Below are 22,471 nucleotides of genomic sequence, written 5' to 3' on the forward strand. Positions count from 1 at the left end.
TTATGACCGCCTACCTATTCTCGTAGCACTTCTGGCAACTGGAGAATCGCAGGGGACCAACTTCCTTACTTGGATTTTTACCTTTCAGGCTTAAACCACATACGCTAACTCATGAAAAATGTCAAAAAACAAGTCTGGTGTTAGTAAATTCAGATTTTTATTAATTTTTACATGCAAACATGCTTGACATTTGTTAGAAAACAATCCGATTCACATGCATCGCAAAAACTTACAGCCACCGCTTCCATTAAGCTAAGCCACAGAATATCTCCACCCTCCTATTCCTCTATTTTATACAATGCGATTACCAATATGACTTTTCTTCGCAGCGCTGTCAAAGTTATAATTTGTACAGTGTGATTATTTTTATATACAACATTTTCAACTAGAGAACTTATGATCTGTCATAAGAGGATCGGATTCCCTTCTGACTGCCACGCTATTAACATTACTTAAAATCAAATCTATTGTTTGTTCGTTATCATTTTTTATGTCATTGAAGCTGTTCAGTAGGTGGAGTAACATGAAATGACTCAATTCTATGCAAGCTTCATTTGAGAATAAGAGATTGTGTTGCGCCTCTGTTATCCTGAGGGAGATTAAAATCCCCTGCAATAATAAGGGAAGACCCCTGCTCATAAAGTTTGATAGAAGGAACTGTATACAGATCGATTCGTATTTGGGGGGAAATATGCTACACAAATATACATATTTATTTTGCTAATTTTTACTAACAAGTAATTTATCGAGGGTCAATTACAGGAGTTTCTATTTTGATAGCTCGAAATGCCGTGTTTACAGCCAGAAGTACCCCTTCCCCCAACCCTTTGTCAGAAGATTCTGCATTGCAATCCGACCAAAACAAAATATATCTATTACAGTAAAAGTCAAGATTTAACATTTTGTCGTCACATGCTTCCTTGCAAATTCCGTCCATCCAGCATCCAGCGCCAAAGTGATTTTCAGTAAAATCAAGATGCCATTGTATTAACATTTATACTAGCTGAGCTGATACCGATGCAGATTCCCACCGATACCGATACTTGAAAATTGCAATAATTAATATTTTTTCAAAATATTGATCAATATTGGTGTGTAAATAATGTTTGCCAATTATATGCACATATTTACCAATAAATTTGTTTTAGAATATTCAAGAATTACATTAAAATAGATGTTATGTAATTAAAATATATTTTTGTTGCATAATTTGTGCAAAATTAAAAGTAATTTCGAATTTTGCATAATTTCTTTATAATTAAACTCCGCAGAAGTGTTCTGCAGCATTTTTGTGGACCCCGCTAAAGACCCAATATGTCGGAGAAGTATCTGCTGGTATCGGTAGGTGAATTCCATCCGATACCACTGGTATCATCCAATGCATCGGTATCGGCTCAGCTCTTAATTTATACAATGGAACCTCAATTTTACGTTTTTCAGGGGACTAAGTTTGAAATAAATGCAGAATGCATGAGCAGAAGCTTAAATGAAGTGATGAGAGTTGTTCCATGCCTTCACTGACAGCAGTAATACAGTGCCTTTCACAGCCGAGGTGGCCATGGAGTGGCAGCTAGCATGGTGGGCATAGGCATAGTTAGGTAGAGGCTAGGGGAGCTAGGCCCCCCCAGAACCAGCCATTAGCCCCCCTCAAACTCATGTAACATATACATAAATAATTTAGGAAACAGAAACTGGACACAGAAATTAGATAATTCTCATGAAACTATCATGTGTTACTCTTGTGGTGTGGCAGTCACAAATAAGAAAATAATTTTAAATTATGTTCTGATGTAGAATGCAATAATAGTTGAAGTGCATGTGCTTTTACGTGGACCTTATGTTCCAAACAAGATTTCAAAGAAAATATGTTACCGTTATTTATCTTGTTCTTCCACCTTTGAGCGGTAGGTAGACATTGTTACATTCAAACAATATCAACTTGTATCCCGTGTTTACATAAATGTAGCCTTTCAACAATGAGTTCCTACGATTGTGTTATTTTCGAACATGAAAAAGAGAAGCCGTCATTGTAGATACTTAAACAAAATAGAAGTTTTTATAGGGAAAAGTTGTCTGTTCAAAGAAGTGAATTTAGTTTCTGTGTATTTGTATTGCGCTCGAGACATTTAAAGAAGTATGCCTAAATGTCGCGATCCTGTACAATCGTGCATTATTGTTTTATTAAATGGTGATCACTACAGTTCATTGGCGATATCACTCCTTTCCAAGTCTTTTGTGTGCGTTGCACCGCGTATGTATACAGATTTGCCAGGTTTATTTGGATTTTTCAATGCACGAAGGCAGATGAAGATGAAAGTTGTGTTCATGTTCAACTCTCCTGGTGACTGTTGAATCTTGTGGATGTTGTGCTTGGAATCTCAGGTATTTCTTGGAGTCTCAGGATAGATTCATTCTTCTGGAGGTAAGAAGATGCTTGTTTGTTGTTTCAAGTAACCCACAGGAAGAATATCATGTAAGGATACGTGTCTTTGCTCCCCCAGTTTTTGAACCCAATTGCTGACACTGGCTGGTTATGTAACAACAAGAAATCTCAATCATCTTTTGGAGATTTTAAATGATCAAAAAATCATTATTTTGTGTTGTGCTCATACTGTTTGTGAAACACAGATGACAGAACGATCATTCCTTTTAATATAAAGTTTAGCAAGAGTAAAATTGAGGCGTCGAGTAAGCAGGCTTAGACTCTTGAATTTGAGAAATAAAATTAAAAAATGCATATGCAAATTTATCATATAAAACCTGCTTCGAATGTCATAATTGGTGTTCTTTTGAAGTCGCTGGCCCTAGGTTACATAAAAGTTTTTTGGTCGACGATCCTCATTTAAAAGTTTAATTTTCAGGATAATTAAATAATATTTTGCCAATAGATAGCAACTTTCTACATCCTTCATGCCATCATTTAGTAACTTGCGAGGTTCTCAATTTCGTAATAGTCCGCAATTCTTCAGTTTCCTTAATTCATTTTTTGAATAGACATTTTCTTAAGATCCGGAAGCATCATAAAACTTATTGTGTTCCAGTTTACTGCACTTAATTCCAGAGTCCCATGTTTGGTTTCTGATTTGCCAATAGGCGGTACTGAACTATAATCTGAATCAACTAAACTTAGAATGACATTGTTTTCTGTTTGATTAGATATTAAGCACAAAGGTGCCCGCAGAGGGGGTGGAGATATCTGGAAAGACTTCATACAGTCAAAGTTTGAAATTGTAGTGTGAAAACATGGACGAGGGGTGCTGTGAAAGACAGCAGATTAAATGCCTATACAAATTATCTTAGTGGTGGAGATGCTACGAGGGCAAATCAATAAGTCAGTTCCACGATTTTTTTTTTCACAGCAATTTATTGGTCAAACAAGACAACAATAGGTGTGCAGAGTAGCAGTTCGTAACTTATTTTTCTACATATCCACCACCAACGGCAATGCATTTTTCCCACCGTGACACCAATTTGGATATGCCACTGGCATAGAACGTCGTCTGCTGCTGATCCAACCACTGCCGCACAGCATGTTGCACTTCATGATCAGACGAGAAGTGCTTGCCAGACAATGCCTTCCTCATAGGGCCGAAGAAGGGATAATCAGAGGGCACCAGATCTGAACTGTATGGTGGATGTTCGATGATTTCCCAGCCGTACCGAGCGATTTTTTCCTTGACCGCCATGGGGACGTGTGGCCTTGCTTTGCCGTGAAGGAGGCGGACGTGGTCACTCTGTCGCTTGTTACGCAAGGCACGGCGTAGCTTGGTAAGCGTGGCAGTGTAGGACATTGCATTGATTGTTCTGCCAGCAGGCATGAAATCCACCAGCAGTACACCCAACATGTCCCAGAAGACAGTGACCATCACCGCTCCTCGCCCATGACACTGGTGCCACCAGCCTTGAACTGCTGACACCAATTCCCAGTGGCTTTGCGGCACAGGACGTCAATCCCATACACCAGCTTTATCCTCGCGTGAATCTCCGTCAGTGTCTTGCCTTCAGCCCAGAAGAACCGTACCACGGAATGCTGCTCCTCGACCATCTCAGGTGGTTAGCCATGTTTGTCACTGCTGCCATCTGTGGAAGATTGGATTGGATTGATTTGGTGTTTTAAGTCCACTTTATGCACAGTAAGGCTAATCGGGACTGGGCCTACAGTTTAAAGTGGGATCCGAACCACTATGTGCCTCCACCGGGTATCGAACTCGGGACTCCTTGATTACAAGGCTAGGATGCTACCATCTGTGGAAGAGACAAAGGAACATTACAAAATCACTCATTATGACCTCGGGTCGGATGACATTTTCAGTACCCAAAAGTTCACCTTGATGTGATTATCCAATCCTCTGCAAAAAATAAATAAATGTGGAACCGACTTACTGATTTGCCCTCGTATATGAGAATTATCTTAACTGAAGGAAAAGCAAAGATGATCCACATGTGAGGATTAAATGAATGGAAACTTATTCGAGCCTACTAAATAGTATTCTGGGGAGCTCTTTGCAAACATAAGATAGCAAACCAACTAAGTTCATCCTCGCTCTCCTCTTTAAGTTCATCTTAAAGTTTACTTCACGAATCTAGTCGCAAGTGTTTCTCAGTTGTAGTAAAATGAAGGAAATTTAGATTTTTACTATTCCATTATCTATGTAGATTGTGCTTTTTAATGCCTTGCAGCATTATAATTTGCTCAGTACCATGAACACAGGATTACCCATTAATATTATCACATATTAAAATTATACCTTCTTTATTCTAAAGAAGAAATATGTTCTTTAATAAATTTGCAACTATCTATAATAGCGTATTTATTGGTTTTAACAATTCCATTTCTTTTGGATAAGATGATGATGGATTACCTGTCTCCCAAGGTAAATGCCCATGAAGATTTTTGAAATGAATAAAAGCATGAATAAAGTTAGCCTCAGGTAACCCCCCCGCCAAGCGGATGGGCAAAACTATAACGGCAGGAAGTAAGATCGCATCTGCCAACAAACTGAATGCAACATCCACGTAACTGGAACTGCTAGCTATGTAATGAAATAATCTCGTACAATTACATTGACAGTTAAAATTAAAATGAGCACATACCTTGTTACAAGAGGTGTTGGACAGTTTCACTAACACGTATCAGTTCCTCTTCCGAAATTGCTTCAATTTCTCTGTTGATATTTTCTTTCAATTCTTCTAATGTATGACTTCAGGTTTAAAAGCTTGGTAGATCGCCACGCAGATGTCATGAAAATATCTGTTTCTTGTGCAAGGTCCCAGAAGGATTTTTGAGGAGTATGTTCCAATCGTGTTCCAACGTTGTCTAGTTTCTCCTCAGTAAGCACATGCGGTTTCACCCTTTGCTTCTTATCAAGAACGGACCCTGATTCCCTAAATTGGTTCATAAGTATCCGAACACAGTCTCTGTGTGTGAAACAGGAACATCTGAGAATTCTGCTGCAAAACTAATTCTAACTTGCCTGTAAGTTTTCATTATGATGTAATAGTTGTGGACATAAAAAATTGTTGTTTTAAATTGTACGTATAGCATGGCATTATTAGACTGCGGAAAAGCACCAGTAATATGTTGAGATGATCTAACAGTGGAGGGGTCTACCCAACATTCCACCCTGTGACAAGGGACCCAGACCTAACTCCCAAACTTTCTCATAAACTCCCTAACAAAATTCCAAAACTTTCAAACCCGTTCCCCCTTCATCTCGCCAGTAGCATAGGTAGCTATGACAGGTGAGCCACAGCTGAGAATTTACAAAATTAAAATTACTAATTATAAAATTCACTCAAACTTGTCATAGAAACCAAATCTTAACTTCAATTGATCATTATGATGTATTGTATACTGACCTCTAATAAACTGATGTTCCCAATCTGTGTGTCATCATTCATCACGAGATATACCGCTCCTTGGGTCACACCCTGTATATAACTCAAAGATATGCAGTTCCTTAAATATTCTTTAACTTAATTGGTATTACAAAAGATTACTTGTCAAGCCAATCAAAATCAATGATTCGAACCAAAACCTTTGTGTACATGTTATAACATAAAGAACTATACTTGTTTCCCTGACCCACTAACAGATCTCTCCCCAAGCATTTACTATGCCAAAGACCCTGTAAACTGTATATGGCATATGAGTACCCTAAGACCACATGTAGAACACAAATTCACACTGGCACTATGCCAACACAGTAACTTTTGTATACCATGAAGTTAACCCCAAAAGAATTTAGATTTTTCACTGGTGAGGATGTTTAATGGTGACCAATGCGAATCAGAATCCCCCTCCTGGAAGTGAAGACTGCCGTTAGTACACATTTTACTAAAAATCTACGCACTGAGTAACCACTTAAGGAGAAAGTGCAACACCACAGTTCAGCAATACACATTTATTAACAAAGTATGTAATAAAAAATAATCATCTCTTTCAGTTATACATGCGTCATTCCACATTGTACCCCTTTCAATTAGAGAGTAAATACAAGGCCATACATCATTTATTCAAGTCAATGTTTCGTACAAGAAACTACCTATGAAGCAACAGATTTTAATATTATCTAATTGCTCACTTAATAATCAAGCATGTCTGCATGAACACATATATCAAGATAGGATGGCTTTTATGCAGTCTCATCCCAAGCATACTCTCCCTTGTTATAGGAGAAGCAAAAACCAAAATAAAACTGGACGGATTTCAAATTTACCTAATGTGTAAGAATATACCATCAGACAACTTGTTAATCACATGAAAGCTGATATCAGCTGGGAGAGATACCGTCCTTCAACTTGAAAGTACTTATTTACATATGAAAAAGTCACATGACCTTGAGCAAAAATAACTGTATTTCACTCTTTACCATGAAGAGGTGTGAAGTTTTAGTTTATTTATATCAAATGCAAATATTGATCACCTTTTCAGTTCTTTTCTCGTTCAGTAATTTTTTTGTAAATGTTTCATTTTCAAGATGGCAGCGCGACGCCCTTTGTTCTAGTCCACGATTTGCAATGCAAGAGGTTCGCGAGTAACACATCACACGAATGCTAGCTTGCGCAGTAGACGTAAACTTAACACTTTTCAAAGTTCCTTGAACAAACCATCCGGTTGTCACATAAATACAAGAGATTCACTTATCTCTCGTTCTAACTGTCATTCGTCATTATATTCATACATGTGTGTGTTCCAGAAACTTTCGTGCTTAAAACATGATATTCAGACTAACTCATACTTCCTTTATAACACGGATTTCGTTCGATTCCTCGCCCTTCGTAATGTAATCCTCCATCTTTCATTCTTTTCCTCCCGGCGGGAACCACTGCTTTGTTCAATAATCCAGGTTCCAGTCACCGCTTATTTTCATCACCGAGAGATCTTATGCACACTAAGTCGTACTGAAGTCAACCAACTAATTTCACTTTAAGTACACATCAAAGACCTAAATCGTTCTGTTTACTACATTATTATTATTTTGCCGTAATAGTTATAATGCTAATAACAGTTAAAATCTTAAATTAAACAGTATTAATTTACATACAAAATATGCATCATGTCAACACACAGAAACAGCAAAGGCCATCTATCAAGCATTGCGACAGCACCGCATGCTACTGCCTACTGCCACCTAGCGAGTAAACCTTGTACTCAATCAAACACACATAAATTGACCAAATCAAGGTCTGCTGTCAAAAACTACCATTTTAACAAAATTATGTAAGTAATAAATCCAGTTTACAATTTAAATAGTGTTTATATTCGTCATAACGTAAACTAAAAAAACAATCTAAAACACTTGTTAACACCTTCACACTTCACAAACACATGCAAACTGGACAGCCAGACTAACTCATCTGGATGCTGAAACACCGACACGTCCAGTACCAACGTTAGCATACAGCTGTTAGTGTAAATGCCGGCAGATACACTCTTATTTCGTGGCATGCTAACCGCTGCTGCCACCTCACTAATGAAAGGCGCTGTATAAAGTACAATGAAATATGTAATAAATGCAATTCAGTCTTCAGATAAATTATATGTTTTCTGAATTACAAGTAGCATACATGAAAAGAAGAAGGGTAAATATAGCAATGACAAACTAATAAGAGACTGTACCCCTTCCCCATCCACCTCAAGTGATGTCATGGTGTTGGGCTCAAGATGGATGTTCTCTTGCTGACATGTAGTTCATTTTGCTTTTGGGTGCAGCCCCGTAAGTAGAGGCATGCATATTTTGAACACAAAGTGTGAAATAACACTGTGATGTTCATTTTTCATGTTTTTGAAAGGTGCGAGGTTCATTTTCTTACCATGTTTTGTCATGAATGAACTGCAAAATGTAAAATAAACTCTTAAACATGAAATTTAGAATTTATTTACAAACACAACCCTTCCTGAAGTCTGAATTATCTTGCGAGTTATGCAAATCATGAAAAAGTGATTAAATCTGCTGTAAATATTTGAGAAGCAAAAATAACATGAATTAACTTAATACTCTGATAACTACATAAATATTCAATTTTATTTTCTGTAAAAAGTGTAGTTTTTAATAGCAAATTTAGTGTTATATTCACCATTTTAACACCAAAGTGCCATTTTATGTACCGCTTTTGATCCTGAAATGTGCCCAGTTTTTGCAGCAAAATTGTTGATATTTTTTTAACCATAAAGATGCAGTTCCACCAATAAGCCATTACATCCTTACATGTTGTGACTTGCCAAGGTTAAAGTTATGACAGATTTTACATCAAGCTTGTTTTATCTCCTTTTGCAGTCCACAAGGAAAGAAGTTCAGAGCTAAAAGTGAGTTGAGGGCATATTTCCAGGAAAAGAACATCAACATGGATGTCGATAGGTTTGTCTTTTCCGTCAATAACAGAGAGCACCATAGAACCAGTGGGGCTGCACAACAGAAGAAAACAGGTAAAGGCATTGTAGCTCGCTCGGCAAAGGGCAAAGTGCAAAAACAGGTAGTTAAGAAAACAGCAACCGCAAAGAAACAAATTGCAGCAAAGAAGCCAGTTGCCAAACAAAGAAAGCAAATGGCTGGGAAGGGTAAATTGCATGGCAGGGAAAGAAAAACAAAATCGCAGCAGGCAAAGGCACAACCAAAACAAAGAAAAGGGCAAAGCAAAGGTTTGATAGTGAAGATGAAGTTTTCAGTGGGTAAGAAAAAGAAGAAATAAGGCAGAAATTGCATGGCAAAAGAAATTATTTTTATTAATATTTTTTTTAAATACACGATATGTGCATAGTGATCTCAGGCACTCTGCATTTTGGAGGAAAAAAGTTGTTTTTAGTGCAAATAATATTTAAAGCAGCACAGGGGAGTATTGTATAACAAAAACAAGTAATGAAATGCTTGGTATGTGCTCTGTGTATTGATATTTTTTTGTCCACCTAATTTGTAATGATGGTGTGGTTTTTAGTTAGGAATGGTAGGATAGTGTTGCTGGTTGCTGGAGTTATTTTATACAGCGTGTTTGCACATCAGTGTATGAACCATTTTCAGCTGTTGCTGATATATATTTTTTGAGGACAGAGAAAGCACGTAAAACTTATTTCACATGATTGATACATTGAGACATATTTATTTAATGACTGATGAAATATACTGTTGTATGAATTAGTGAGATGATCAGGAGTTGTTGTGAACATTGGTCTTGACGAAATAAGAATTGTATACACACGGAAATTTTGCAACCCGGTTATGTGCCTGAGAACATTAATTCAGGATAGTATTAACCTTTTTTCTTTTCTTTGCGAGATTTATACTTTTTTTTCACTGAAATTGAAAATACATTGTTCGTTTTATTTATGGCTCTCTCTTGATGGATTTACAAAAGTATTACGAATTGTGCTTGAATTTGTTGTGATACAAAAAAAACACTTGTTTAAATTTTGAAAATGCTTTTGTTTACAACAATAAGGTTATTATTACAATTAAAATAAAAATCACAAGATTTGCAGGCATGTTTCTGTGTTAATGCCACAGGTAGTGATTATGCTAACATTGATATTAATTAGAATTTATAAAAGCTTTGTGAATTTATTTTATACTGAAAAATTATATGCATGTAATAGTTGTAAATATTTTTTTAGTTTCTGTTTCATGAAATTGCAATGTTGCATTTTAATATACCAGTTCCTGCTTAATTTTGATTGTTGATGTAGGATCATGGTATATGTAAGAATTGACAATTATATGAAGGTTTTCTGAAACTTGTCAGTAATTGACTGTGTGTACCTGCAAGGTTTTGAGAGTACCACTTTTGTTGTTTTTCCAAACAGAAAATAAAAAAGATTTTAAATTTGATATTTTTTTTCATTTGTGCCCGAGTGCTGTATGTGTGTTTTGCAATGACTAAAAATAATGTATTTAACAGCTCCCGATCTTTATTTTACATCTGGATTTAGTTTATATCCAAGTGTAATTTCACATGTTAAGCATCACCTATTTTTTATTGCTTTAGTTCATTGGACTGATTTCATGTGTTAGTTAACCCCTGTTTTTTTATTCCTTTAGTTCATTGGATTGGTTTCATGTGTTATTGAATTCTCATATTTATTCCTTTAGTTCATTGGATAGATTTCATGTGTTAGTGAAACCCCCCTATTCCTTTAGTTCATTGGATAGATTTCATGTGTTAGTGAACCCCCCCCTATTCCTTTAGTTCATTGGACTGATTTCATGTGTTAGTGAACCCCATTTTTTATTCCTTTAGTTCATTGGACTGATTTTCATATTTATTCCTTTAGTTCATTGGAGTGATTTTCATATTTATTCCTTTAGTTCATTGGACTGATTTTCATATTTATTCCTTTAGTTCATTGGAGTGATTTTCATATTTATTCCTTTAGTTCATTGGACTGATTTTCATATTTATTCCTTTAGTTCATTGGACTGATTTTCATATTTATTCCTTTAGTTCATTGGACTGATTTTCATATTTATTCCTTTAGTTCATTGGACTGATTTTATGTGTTAGCGAACCCTCCATTTTAACTCCTTTAGTACATTGGACTGATTTCTGATATCATGCACTGAGGAACTTTTGTTTTTATTCCTTTACATTGGACTGATTTCATGTGCTAATCAACTCCAATTTTTAATTCCTTTAGTTCATTGAACTATTCTGTTTTCTGTAACATCCTAAACTTTCTCTAAAGAAGCATGTTCTAATTTCCTACAATATAACTTTTTGAACATCATTGCTCTTCTTAGTCTACAGTGTGAGGGATCCTAAGAGGTAGGCTGTTGAGAAAGTTGGTTCCGTTAGGCTATTAAAAGAACAACATGCATATTTGTCACAAATTAATTAACATCAAATCCTTGTACTGTAAACTACTACCTTGTACAGTCACCATGGTTACTGAAGCACTTGTCACACCAGGAAACAAACTTTTTTCTTAGACATCTGCTACCAATGACATCATTTCAGAGTACCCCCCTTCCTTTACGTCCAAAATTTGGCACCTCATGAATTCCATGTCTGCATGCTTGAACTTCCTCTCAAGTCAGTTATGATGATGAAGTGAAAAAGAAGATGCGGAAGCATCTCTGCATACTGGTGAGAGATGTCTCTGATGAGGATTTAGAAAAACTTCTGTTCTGAAATGGCAAGTGCCTTAATGGTGGTGAATATGAGAAGTTACTTGTGGTATAAGGGTTCACGCTACAATTTAAAATTAAGGCCTTACTGAACTTACTTTCCAAATTCTCTGATATTTCTGGTCTGGTGGTGCATGTATTAAATAACAAATTTACTGGTTATTTATTTCATGCTTTAAATGAATACTGATTTATTGATGAACAAATTAATTGGTATGTAAAGGGTTCTTCATTTGTTAATTGCTCACTCAGTGCATGAAAACAATCTTTCTTGTATCCAAAACATCGATCAGGAACTATACGTTTAATCCATCGGCATTTTATTTCTTGAAATTCTTGTGTGCGGCTTCCTTTCTCTTCCCAAATGATTTGGTTTGTTAAGTCCCTCTAGGTTCAACAAATTAAGAACTAGTGTTAGGCGATATATCATCCAGACGATATATCGCAATATTGAAGAAATATCATCCAGATGATATCAACTAGATGATATATAATCACAATATTTTGGCGATATATATTGTGTCGGCAATATATTGTCATGATATTTTGGTGATATATATCAAGTCGGCAATATATAATATGACATTTGGCAATATATATCATGTTGGTGATATATTGTCATGATATTTGGTGATATATCATCACAATATTTGGCAATATATATTGTCTGCTATATATAGTCACAATATTCGGCATAATATATCATGTTTGTGATATTTCATCACAATATATGGCAATATATATTGTGTTGGCAATATATCATCATGATATTTGGCGATATATATCATGGAGACGATATATCACGATACGGAAAAAATATCGTATCATATTGTCTGTGACAATATATTGCGATATCAAATTTCTGATATCATCCATCCTATTAAAAATGATAGCTCATGGATGACCAAGGCCTGCCAAGCCACTTTTCATCGGGTAATGTTTGGTCACTGCTCATATCTTTCTTTCTAGCCAATAGCTCCATAAATGGCCTCACCGTGCTGGGTCAGCACTGAAATTTGTGGGTTACCACAGTGATCACAGCCAAGAGAAACAAGTAGGGGTGTGCAGGATCCCAAAAAATCTGTACCGGAATGGGTAAAAATTCCATTTTGATCCTGAGTTTGGAAAATTATTTTTCTTACTTCTCAGGATCTTGAGGAGTCAAGAAATACCAGATGATTGTATTTATAAGTGGTTAATTCTTGATGTTTGTCTGAAATTTATTGAAATGTACAGTTTTTATTCCAGAAATACAAACAACCATTTAAGGTTAAAATTTCAGATTTTTTTCAGTTTTGGAAAATGACTTTAGTCGGGAAATGGCAAACTTTCACATCCCAAACATCAAATTAAAAAAAAAAAATCCATTCTTCACAGCCCCTACTGATAATCATTGTTATAGTTGGGAGTTGTTTGGTGCAATCCTGAAATCAGTTTGTAGTGTGGACACAGATTTTCAGTATTCTTCGGAACAGCATATTTTGGTGTAGAAAGAAAAGTGTTGATTGAAGTAGTCTTGATCAAACATCACCCAGTGAGGGACCACATGGATTAACTTCCGTAACTTTATTTTCTGGGTGTGAAAAATTTATCAGTTTTAAATTTTGCTACCTTGCCATAATGTTTTATTTGTCGGATCATTTCAGTGGTACATCATTATTATTGGTTCATGTGGTACCATACTAATTTTTCAATAAAAGGCAGCCGGACCCTGTGGCTGAGTGGTTAGCACATCGTTCTGCGACGCCAGGGGTCCCGGATTCGAATCCTGCTCGGGCATGGTTGTTTATGAATGTCCATTCATCAATTTCATCCCTCATCCCCATCTTCGCAAATTAGCCAAGAGGCACAAAACGCAAAGTTAAACTAAATCAATAAAGGGAATAATTTTACCAATCCACTGTTTTTATAAATTTCAAGCATGTTGTTTTTAAAATTATAATTTCTAATTATTTTCCCCCACTTCAAAATCAACTGTCACATTTTTTGACTTGTTTCTGCATAAATTATTTTTCATTATGTTACGTAACTACTGATCTGCTTATTAATTTTGGTAAACTTTATATCGTTTCTTTATTGGAATCAGGAAAGAAATTCTTGTTAGAAATTTCCATTGATTTCAGTGTAGATCAAAGTTTTTGGCAGATAACCTGAATTTTGCTAACTTTTCCCTTGCTATTCTAATACACATCTTTAAGAGGCAGTTTTTCTGCACATGGGGTAATGTGTACAGGTGTCAGATTGAATGCCGAATAAAAGTATACAAGATTTGGTTTGTGTTTGTGATGTGGATTGTGTACTTAGGCTTGGAAGTATTCATTATGGCAAGACAAGTGCTGGTTATTCGCACTGTCAGAAGTAACCAGTGAATGTTGTAGTGTGGGAACATAGAGATACATGAATTCCTGCATTTTCCTTTCCCTCTTCATCATTGTTCACCTTGTACCATTCTCCATTCCATTCATCTTTTACAATTTGATCTTTTCATTGTGTCTGCAGTTTTCTTTGCACATCCTTCCTTGCTCCTTCTTTCGTAGCAATTTTTCTTCATCTTTCACATATTTGATGTGCAAGTGCCATTTGAAATTTTTTCACCCCACTTTACGTCTGGCTGTTTGGTCTGGTTAGATAGTGCTGATTTGTTTGTGTATATAATGTTTAACTACTGCAAATTCTGTGGCAAGTTGCTTTTCAGTGGGTGATGCATTGTCAGCCCAACAGCTATTAGAGTCGGCCTACTTCTTGTCAATTGCACCCAATGCTGAGTAACACCAAAATTTTGTAGCTTCATTTAGATATACAGGAGCTCCACATCGTGTACTTGGGTCCCGTGTTCAATAACCGGTGGAGGCACACAGTGGTTCGGATCCCACTTTAAACTGTAGTTCCAGTCCCGATTAACCTTACTGTGCATAAAGTGGACTTGAAATAACCAACCCAACATCTCGTACTTTTTTAAAATTCAAACTGAGGAAACATGCTTGTGCCCCTAGATCAGTTAAGGGATAATGTGACGATATCTCCTCATTTTTGATCTTATCTACACAGACTTGTTTTTAGCTCGCACCATTTTTCTGATACCCATACTCCACATCTTGCTGACTAGATACCCATTAGAGGCAACCTTCACGTTCTATTCCCTGCCTGGACATGGGTGTCCCTTTATCAATTAAATCACTTGTCCTCATCGTCATGATTAGCCAAAAGTGACAGAAAAGCCATGTGAAATAAGCTAAATCAATCCATCATAAAAAGCAGATAGGCAAGTAAGTTACAAGATCAATAAAATTGTGTGTATGTAAAATGTCAATGCAATGCTCATACATGCTCACCGAACTTAACTCCATTCTCAACAGCTTTCTAAAGGCCAAGGCCTGCCAGAGTAGCTTTTTTCATTGGGTCACCCATGGTCAGAAGATCGAATCCCATTACCACTATCTTCTGGTTTTTGAGCCCGGAGCCCTCTAGTTCTTTTCAAGTAGCACCCCAATTGTCAATTGCCGCGGTGGCTCAGTCGGTAACGCGTCTGACTACCATGCTAAAGGTCCCGGGTTCGATCCCCGGCCGGTTCAAATCCGGGAACTTTTCTAACGGTGGAAGCGGCCCCGGCGCCTACCCAGCGTCGAATAACATGGGTACCTGGGGGAAACCCTGGGGGGTAAAGGCGGTCAGGGGCGTGATGCTGATCACATCACCCCCACTCACGACCGGATCAAGAAAGTGTGGGGCGTTACCCCCACACCCCCTATATGCTTTCATGGCGTGGTGCTAAGCACAGGGGAACACTTTACCTTTTTTTTTTACCTTTTTTTACCCCAATTGTCTTCATGATACTGGGTCAATGCCAAACTTTTTGTGGCTCCCATCATCAATCCAACCCAGGACCGCTCGCACCAATGGCAGGAGCGCAAACAATTTTGCTACACTGGAGCTCATACACGCTCGCTACCATCTATAAAATATAACTTGTATGCAAGCCACAATATATCTACATGTTTCTAATTTAGTGTTGAGTAATCCTCTATGAAGATCACTTAAGTGGCAATGAACCAAAACGTAAATTTATTGTCTGAAAAAGTAGCGTGCATTTTATTGCAATGAGTGAGACACTCAAGTTCTTTGTCACATTGCCGTTTAAAAAAGAACATCTTTTATCTCATTTTAGAAACTTGCAAGTAACTACTAAAGACCAAATAAATGCCTGAATACAGGGTTATTCAAGCGGTGTAAGCAACTCCAAATGTTTATTGTAGTATAAGGTTACACCGTTTAAATGAAAACAGCTATCAAATGAAATTTTGTGTATCAGAGAAGTTACCTACAAGATAATGTGTGCAGCTACGGGTAACCCTAAACACATCAAGATGACAGTCAGATTCGACCCCTACTTTCTCCAGCATTTTCTGATCAACTTGTTAACACTGTGTACATTTATGCATAGTGAAATGGTGTATTAAAATGCAACATTATTTATAATTGGCAAATATATATTTTAATTTCATTTCTTTTATAATCTGATGAACTCATTAAAAAGGTAGTATGTCACACCACGTGTTGTCAACATATTAAAAACCATGTAAAATTGCAACATGTACCTTGTTTTGTCTTCCAATTTTTTTGGATAGCCTTTTTGTTCAGGCTAGGGAAGAAAATATGTAAAGGTTAAAACATAGCGAAGAAGGATTAGGAGTATAAAGATATGTTGTCCTATTCATGCCAGGAAGGACCAGCTGACTGCTTCAGCGGCATGAATAGGGCAACATGTTTTTATACTTTTTAATCCTTATTAGCTATTTTGCTGTCTTAACCTTTCCATGACGAATTCTTTTCTCCTATCTCTTAGGAAGAATCAAGGTTGTCTAGAAATTTGGAAGACAAATGAGAGTGTTTTTTCTTTTCAAATTTATCTAGTTTTAAAATTGCAGAACTGTTACATGCAAATAATTCTGTAGAAGAGCTTTATTACTTTCATGTAAGTTCAATGAATTGTAGGCTCAATTTTGTGAACATGTTATCTCAGATGCCCATCGATGTCATCCAGGTTCGAATCCTAGCCTGGACATGGGTGTTCTCTGTGAGTGTCCTTAATCAATTTCATCATATATCATCACTCATTCTCATCGTCACCATTAGCCAAACGTAGCAGATCGATCAGTCAATCTTCGATGCACACCTCCATATTGCTCACCATATGATTTGCAACTACAGAAACTCTGATGGGAGTTATTGCCACACACTCATAACAGTCCAAGGGATTTTCACATGTTTGGACCCAATAGGAGTTCTTTAGAGGCAAGCATTTCAACAGTGATGAAGAGATGAAGCAAGCAGTGTGATCATGTCTCTGGTGTACTGAGAAAACTTTGTGCTGGTGGCATCCAAACACTAGTGAAATACTGGGATAAGTCCATTAGTTTTAAGGGGGATTACATCGATATAGTAAAATGTTTCCCACATTAACCCCTTAAATGTGGATGGTGTATATATATGCCATCCTCAGTGTACTCTTACAGTGTGGAAGACATATATACAGGGTGTCATTTTAATGGCGCCCACAGACCACAGATTTGTATAGAGGACATCAAAACAAATAACTTTTTTCAGTAACATTTTTCTTGTTAGTGCGTCGATTCGACGCTACAGCTGTTCAAAAAAGACTGGTTTGCTGCCTGGATGCTGGCAACCCAACACAACATTTGATCGTATCGGTGACGTCATTTCCTGCGGGGAAACAGCGAACAGTGTTGCAAGGAACACACAAATTTTGTGAAATATGACAAACTACCAACCACATTATTAGCTGTAAAACGAAGCGAGAAACACGTCCAGTAGACTGTACATCATAGCCTACCAGCCAGATGATCAGCAGTCATCTCAGGCGAAGGGGGAAGTGACCCAACGACATGAGAAATGGTAAAAACGTATTCAAAATAAAGTGTCCATATCGGAGTTTGTCTCAGTCTACATGTCAAATATCAACAATAATAAATTTTATTGGACTTACAGCTTACATGTGGTTGTTTACGCCCAGCTACATGTCAATTATATTTGCAATTCTCATTGCAAGGTTGATATCTACAGGTTTGTGCCTTCTGGTACTTTTGTGCTGATAAAGGAAGTACCCAAGGTTCACGTTGTTACATTACGGCTAAAACACGTACAACCACAGTAACAATGTGATGATGAATCAGTAGCGAATATACTGCCCTGATCAAAGTTGCAAACTATTGCATGTGTATCCGGTGCAGGGGGGGGGGGGGGGCTTGTATTACAACTACTTATATCCCTGTATTATCAACCATTTTTGTCACTTGCCTCATAATGCCCTGAATATACATTGTATTATTGTTGCTTACCTTTGGAATTTTGAGTTCTTTCATTTCTATTTTGTCGTCTGTTCAGTGTGTCACAGACAACTAGTATCAGAAGGATGAAGTGGATAGACTAAATTGTAGATGCCAATGTGGTAACTAGATTTGAAAATATTTGACATGTAAGCTGAGACAAAATTTGATATAACCACTTCCACTTGAATTCTATTTTTTTTCTACCATTTTTCGTATCGTTTGTTTACTTCCTGTTAGGTTACAGAACGTGTTTTCTTGTTTTCTTTTACGGTACATAATATGGCAACCCTGGAACGCATCGCTTCACGACGGGATATGATGTCACAAATGCAATCAAATGTTGTGTGTGGTTGCCAGCATTCAGGCAGCTAAACTGGCTTTTTTGAACGAGGCACCGAGAAAAATGTTACTGAGAAAAGTTTCGCTGTCCTTTGTACGTTTCTGTGGTCTGTGGGCGCCAATAAAATTACACCCTGTATATTTGCTTAGTGTTTGCTTTGACTAGATTTGACTGCGGGTGGCAAATATATACGCCCACACATTGAGAACATAACAATCACGTTAGATGAAATTATGCTAGCTGTAGTACAAACAACAGCAGTATAGAAGAGGAAGATAAAGAAGAAGAAGAAAGAGAATAAAGTTATAAAAGTTGTCTGCTCTTGTGTGGTGTAGTTCGTGCATGGCTCAAAAAAGAAGTTTGCATGAGGGGAACATTGAGTTGCACTTGTTTTTTGTTTTAAGTCCGCTTCATGCACATATAGGCTAATTGGGACTGGACCTACATTTTAAAATTTGATACAAACCACAGTGCAAAGTCACACCAGGTCTCCCTTGATTACAAGTTGCTGACTACCAATATGCCATCGGGGAAACTTGAGTTGCACTTGTTGACTTCTGAGAACAGTGACAGTGGATCTGAATTGGAAAATGAAGAGGAAAGAGAGGACAAACGTAGTAATGAAACTTGACTTGCTTAAAAAAGAAACTAATTTCCAGTAGTGGCTTGTTCAGAAAATCCCACACTTTAGGGAATATTTGCTCCCATGATGTAGTTGTCAATGTATTGACCGCCTGCCTTTAGAAAGTTGTCGGAAAAAATTGTACTTATGCTGTAGCAGTTGTTTTCTTCTGCTTCTTTGACACTTTGTGTTCAGCTCTCAATCCTTGCATCGCATAAACGAAGCGAATGAACATGGCAGTGGGCATTTTACGTGCTGTTACATTAGCTGCCAGTTTTTCTTGCATGGAGTGCACCATTTTGTGACATTATACAGTTGTCAATGCTGTTGGTTTTTCAAATTGTACTTCAAAACAAATGCAATGTTAAAATTTTTGATGTTACAAACTTTAGAGAGAATTCGCTAATCCTGACCAATTTGTAATACCCGTTGGAGAATTAGTTCATGAGAAATATACTTTTCTGCCTACTTGGGAAAAACAAACGTAGGTTTTTCCCAAATTTATATAACCATTTAGATAGATGTGTCTAAAACCCCATCCAGACTTTTCGTTATCGATTTCTTCTTTAAGAAGACGTGACTTTAATCCTGGAATTTGAGCAAAATTCAAAATTTCAATTTATTTAGCACCTATCGTTCGTAAAAAAAACTATATTTTCTGATTACACAAGAGACACATTAAAATTCTGATGTATTTCTGAAAAACATTGAAGCAAACTCTGATAAAGCGATGGTTATAATTGGAATGCAATACTTACATATTAATAATAACCTGTGGCATAACAGGCCGTGAGGGCCAGTGCCTATCTACTGACTGCCGGTCTCACTCCAACCAGAGGTGAGAGATCATCCAACCTGTTACATGGTTTGGTTAGCGCAACGAACCCCCAGTCGTCGTCGTAGGTTTCCATGACCAGGTAAGACTACTCATTCGTAGCTCCCCAAAGCATCCCACACACAGGTTGAAATCTTAGGAAAAGTTGTTACGTTTTCCCCAGGAGACTCAAACCTGCACATGCCCTGTAGCCGGAACCGAAAGCTTACGCCTTAGACCGTACAGCCACGGTGCAGGATGCTTACAATCTAATATATGAGGGAGAATCAAATGAAAACCGCAAATAATTTTTTCCCACTATTTTAATGCAGGGATAATGTTTGATTGTACATTATTTTTCTATATAGTCCCTTCCCAATTCAATGCACTTACGCCATCGGATAGGTAGTGCTTCGATACCGCGTGAGAAAAATTCTTTCGGTTGACTGTGTAGCTACTCGTGCACCGCCGATTGGACGTCTTCATCAGACTTGAACCTCTTCCCTCCAAGGTGCTCCTTTAATGGACCAAAGATGTGGAAATCAGATGGTGCCAAATCTGGTGAGTATGGTAGATGTGGTAGGCACTTGAAGTGTAGGTCATTGATGGTTTTCATGGTTGCACGAGCAGAATGACGATGGGCGTTATCATGTTGAAGCAAAACACCTGCACTCAGCAATCCCCTTAGCCATTCTTTGCTTGCACGTTTTGTCTCCGGTTGAAAATGGTGCACCCTACTTTCATCCCCTTTGACAATGTGAGCTAGAAAATCCTCACCGTCCTCTTCATAACGCCTCAGCAGCTCTTGACATGTGTTAACCTGACGGACTTTCAGTTCCTGCATCAGCTGTCGAGGAACCCACTTGGCGGACACTTTTCTGTAGCGGAGTTCGTCATGCACTATGTGTTGTACTGAACCGAAGCTCATATTCAGCAAGGAAGCCATTTCAGCCAGGCTGACATGCCGGTTTTCCTGAATAAGCTGATCTGCTGCAGCTATGGACTCCTCTGTCACAACTTGCTGAGCCTGACCTGGATGGGGAGCATCAGTCAATAAAGTCGTACCTTCTGCGAATGTCTTGCACCAATTGTAGACTTGCCGCTGTGACAGACAGGCATCCCCATACTTCGTCTGCATTCTCCAATGAATATCAACTGGTTTCACACCTTCACTCCATAAAAATCGAATAATTCCACGCTGTTCCTGCTTGGTGCAACTGCGTAGTGGTGCAGCCATCTTGAATCAGCTGTTACTCACATCTAACCCCACCTACCAGCACTGCGTCGTACTACCAACTTGGAAAGACGTCAAGGACTGTGTCTGCAAATTTCCAAATGCCGACAAAAAGAAATTTTTAATGGCACTTTTGAGGTTTTCATTTGATTCCCCCTCGTATAACCGATATTTTTAACACCTTTTAAGTTTTAATTGTTACAATTGTCAAGCATTGGTATCGGTATCAGCAATAATATTGTCATCAGTAGGGGTATTGGTTCAAAGTGATGTCATCTTAGCCCAATTATTTTACATTGTTTTTCTGCCACTTTTGGCTATTTGTGATGATTAGAGGAAGCTGATGAAAGCCCAGGAACTTCAGTGGTGATATCGAAACCTGACTACATAATGTGCTTTGCCATCGAGACAGCAATGAACTGTATTAATCAGTGGCCTATTTAAAGGGGGGTAATTTAATCAGGCTCCCCCTCGCCCTTACCCACAGGTCACTTTTCAAACTGATTCTAACACATGGGATGAAATTATGAATGCTTGTAATGTGACTGCTATCATCTGTTGTTGAGTGAGGTACCGTATTTACGCGTGCATGTATAATGCACACTCTGATTTTGGATGGGTAAACGTGACAAAAAATTATATCTCGTATATAATGTGCAGTAAATCCAGTTTCAAGAAATGGCTTTCTTAGTTGTAGATTGTAAATCTGTTGCTATGCTGATCAAGAGTGAATGACATCATACCTATTCAATTGATCATTCCTTCTTTTTCAAAATATATACTTTTTCTTTCTGTGACTAATGTAACATTTATACGAGGCACATTCAGGACCTTCCAAATAGCAGTTAGCAGCACAGGATTTTTTCCATTAATGAATTTAAACACTCCATGTATGTCATATTATTTGGCCAGTAATACATTTTAATTTTTATTATCTTTTTCCTTATGTTTTTTTTCATCCAATGTACCATAAAAATCGGAACGTTTCTTAATTTTTTGATGAACTTATTTCAACCGCATTTCACATTAGTGTTGTATGGAATACTGTTTCCATATTCAGAAACTGCAGGATTCAAGCTTTACAACAATATATAACGTGATAGGGTTCTGTAAACATGAAAAATCAATGCAATTGTCCCAGAATCATGGAATGACCCTGTACGGTTTCATGTTGGCTGTCTGAATTATTCTGTGCATAATACGCACCACAGTTTATTGGGGCAAGAATATTGGAAAAAGTGCACATTATACATGAGTAAATACGGTGTTACTTATCATCATTGAGCTATTGTAAAATTGGGATTCCACTATGTTCAATTGTTGTTGACCTTCGTGTAGATACCATGCAGCAGAAGAGGAAGTGGATTGTACCGTGTATCAATATTAATTTAGTATTATTAAATTGACTTTTGAGGAAGGATGCAGAATTAGTTACTGTCTAGAACATTCTAGAAAATGAAATATATATTTGCAAAAATTGTTAATGGGTCCAAATC

The 22,471-nt window shown here is 37.3% G+C and overlaps 1 protein-coding gene across 2 annotated transcripts in view; it reads left to right on the top strand.

Moving 5' to 3' along the window:
- The window catches only part of LOC145993979 (uncharacterized), an 89,676-nt gene that overhangs the window by 45,871 nt on the left and 21,334 nt on the right, over positions 1–22,471 (top strand). For both annotated transcript variants that reach the window (XM_083130004.1, XM_083130006.1), the window contains exon 4: positions 8,781–8,929. In XM_083130004.1, coding sequence (XP_082986130.1) covers positions 8,781–8,929 — 149 coding nt within the window. The remainder of the gene's footprint in view (positions 1–8,780; positions 8,930–22,471) is intronic.

This window comes from Lepisma saccharinum, chromosome 10, assembly GCF_977018435.1.
Source record: "Lepisma saccharinum chromosome 10, izLepSacc3.1, whole genome shotgun sequence".
Classification (NCBI taxonomy): Eukaryota; Metazoa; Arthropoda; class Insecta; order Zygentoma; family Lepismatidae; genus Lepisma; species Lepisma saccharinum.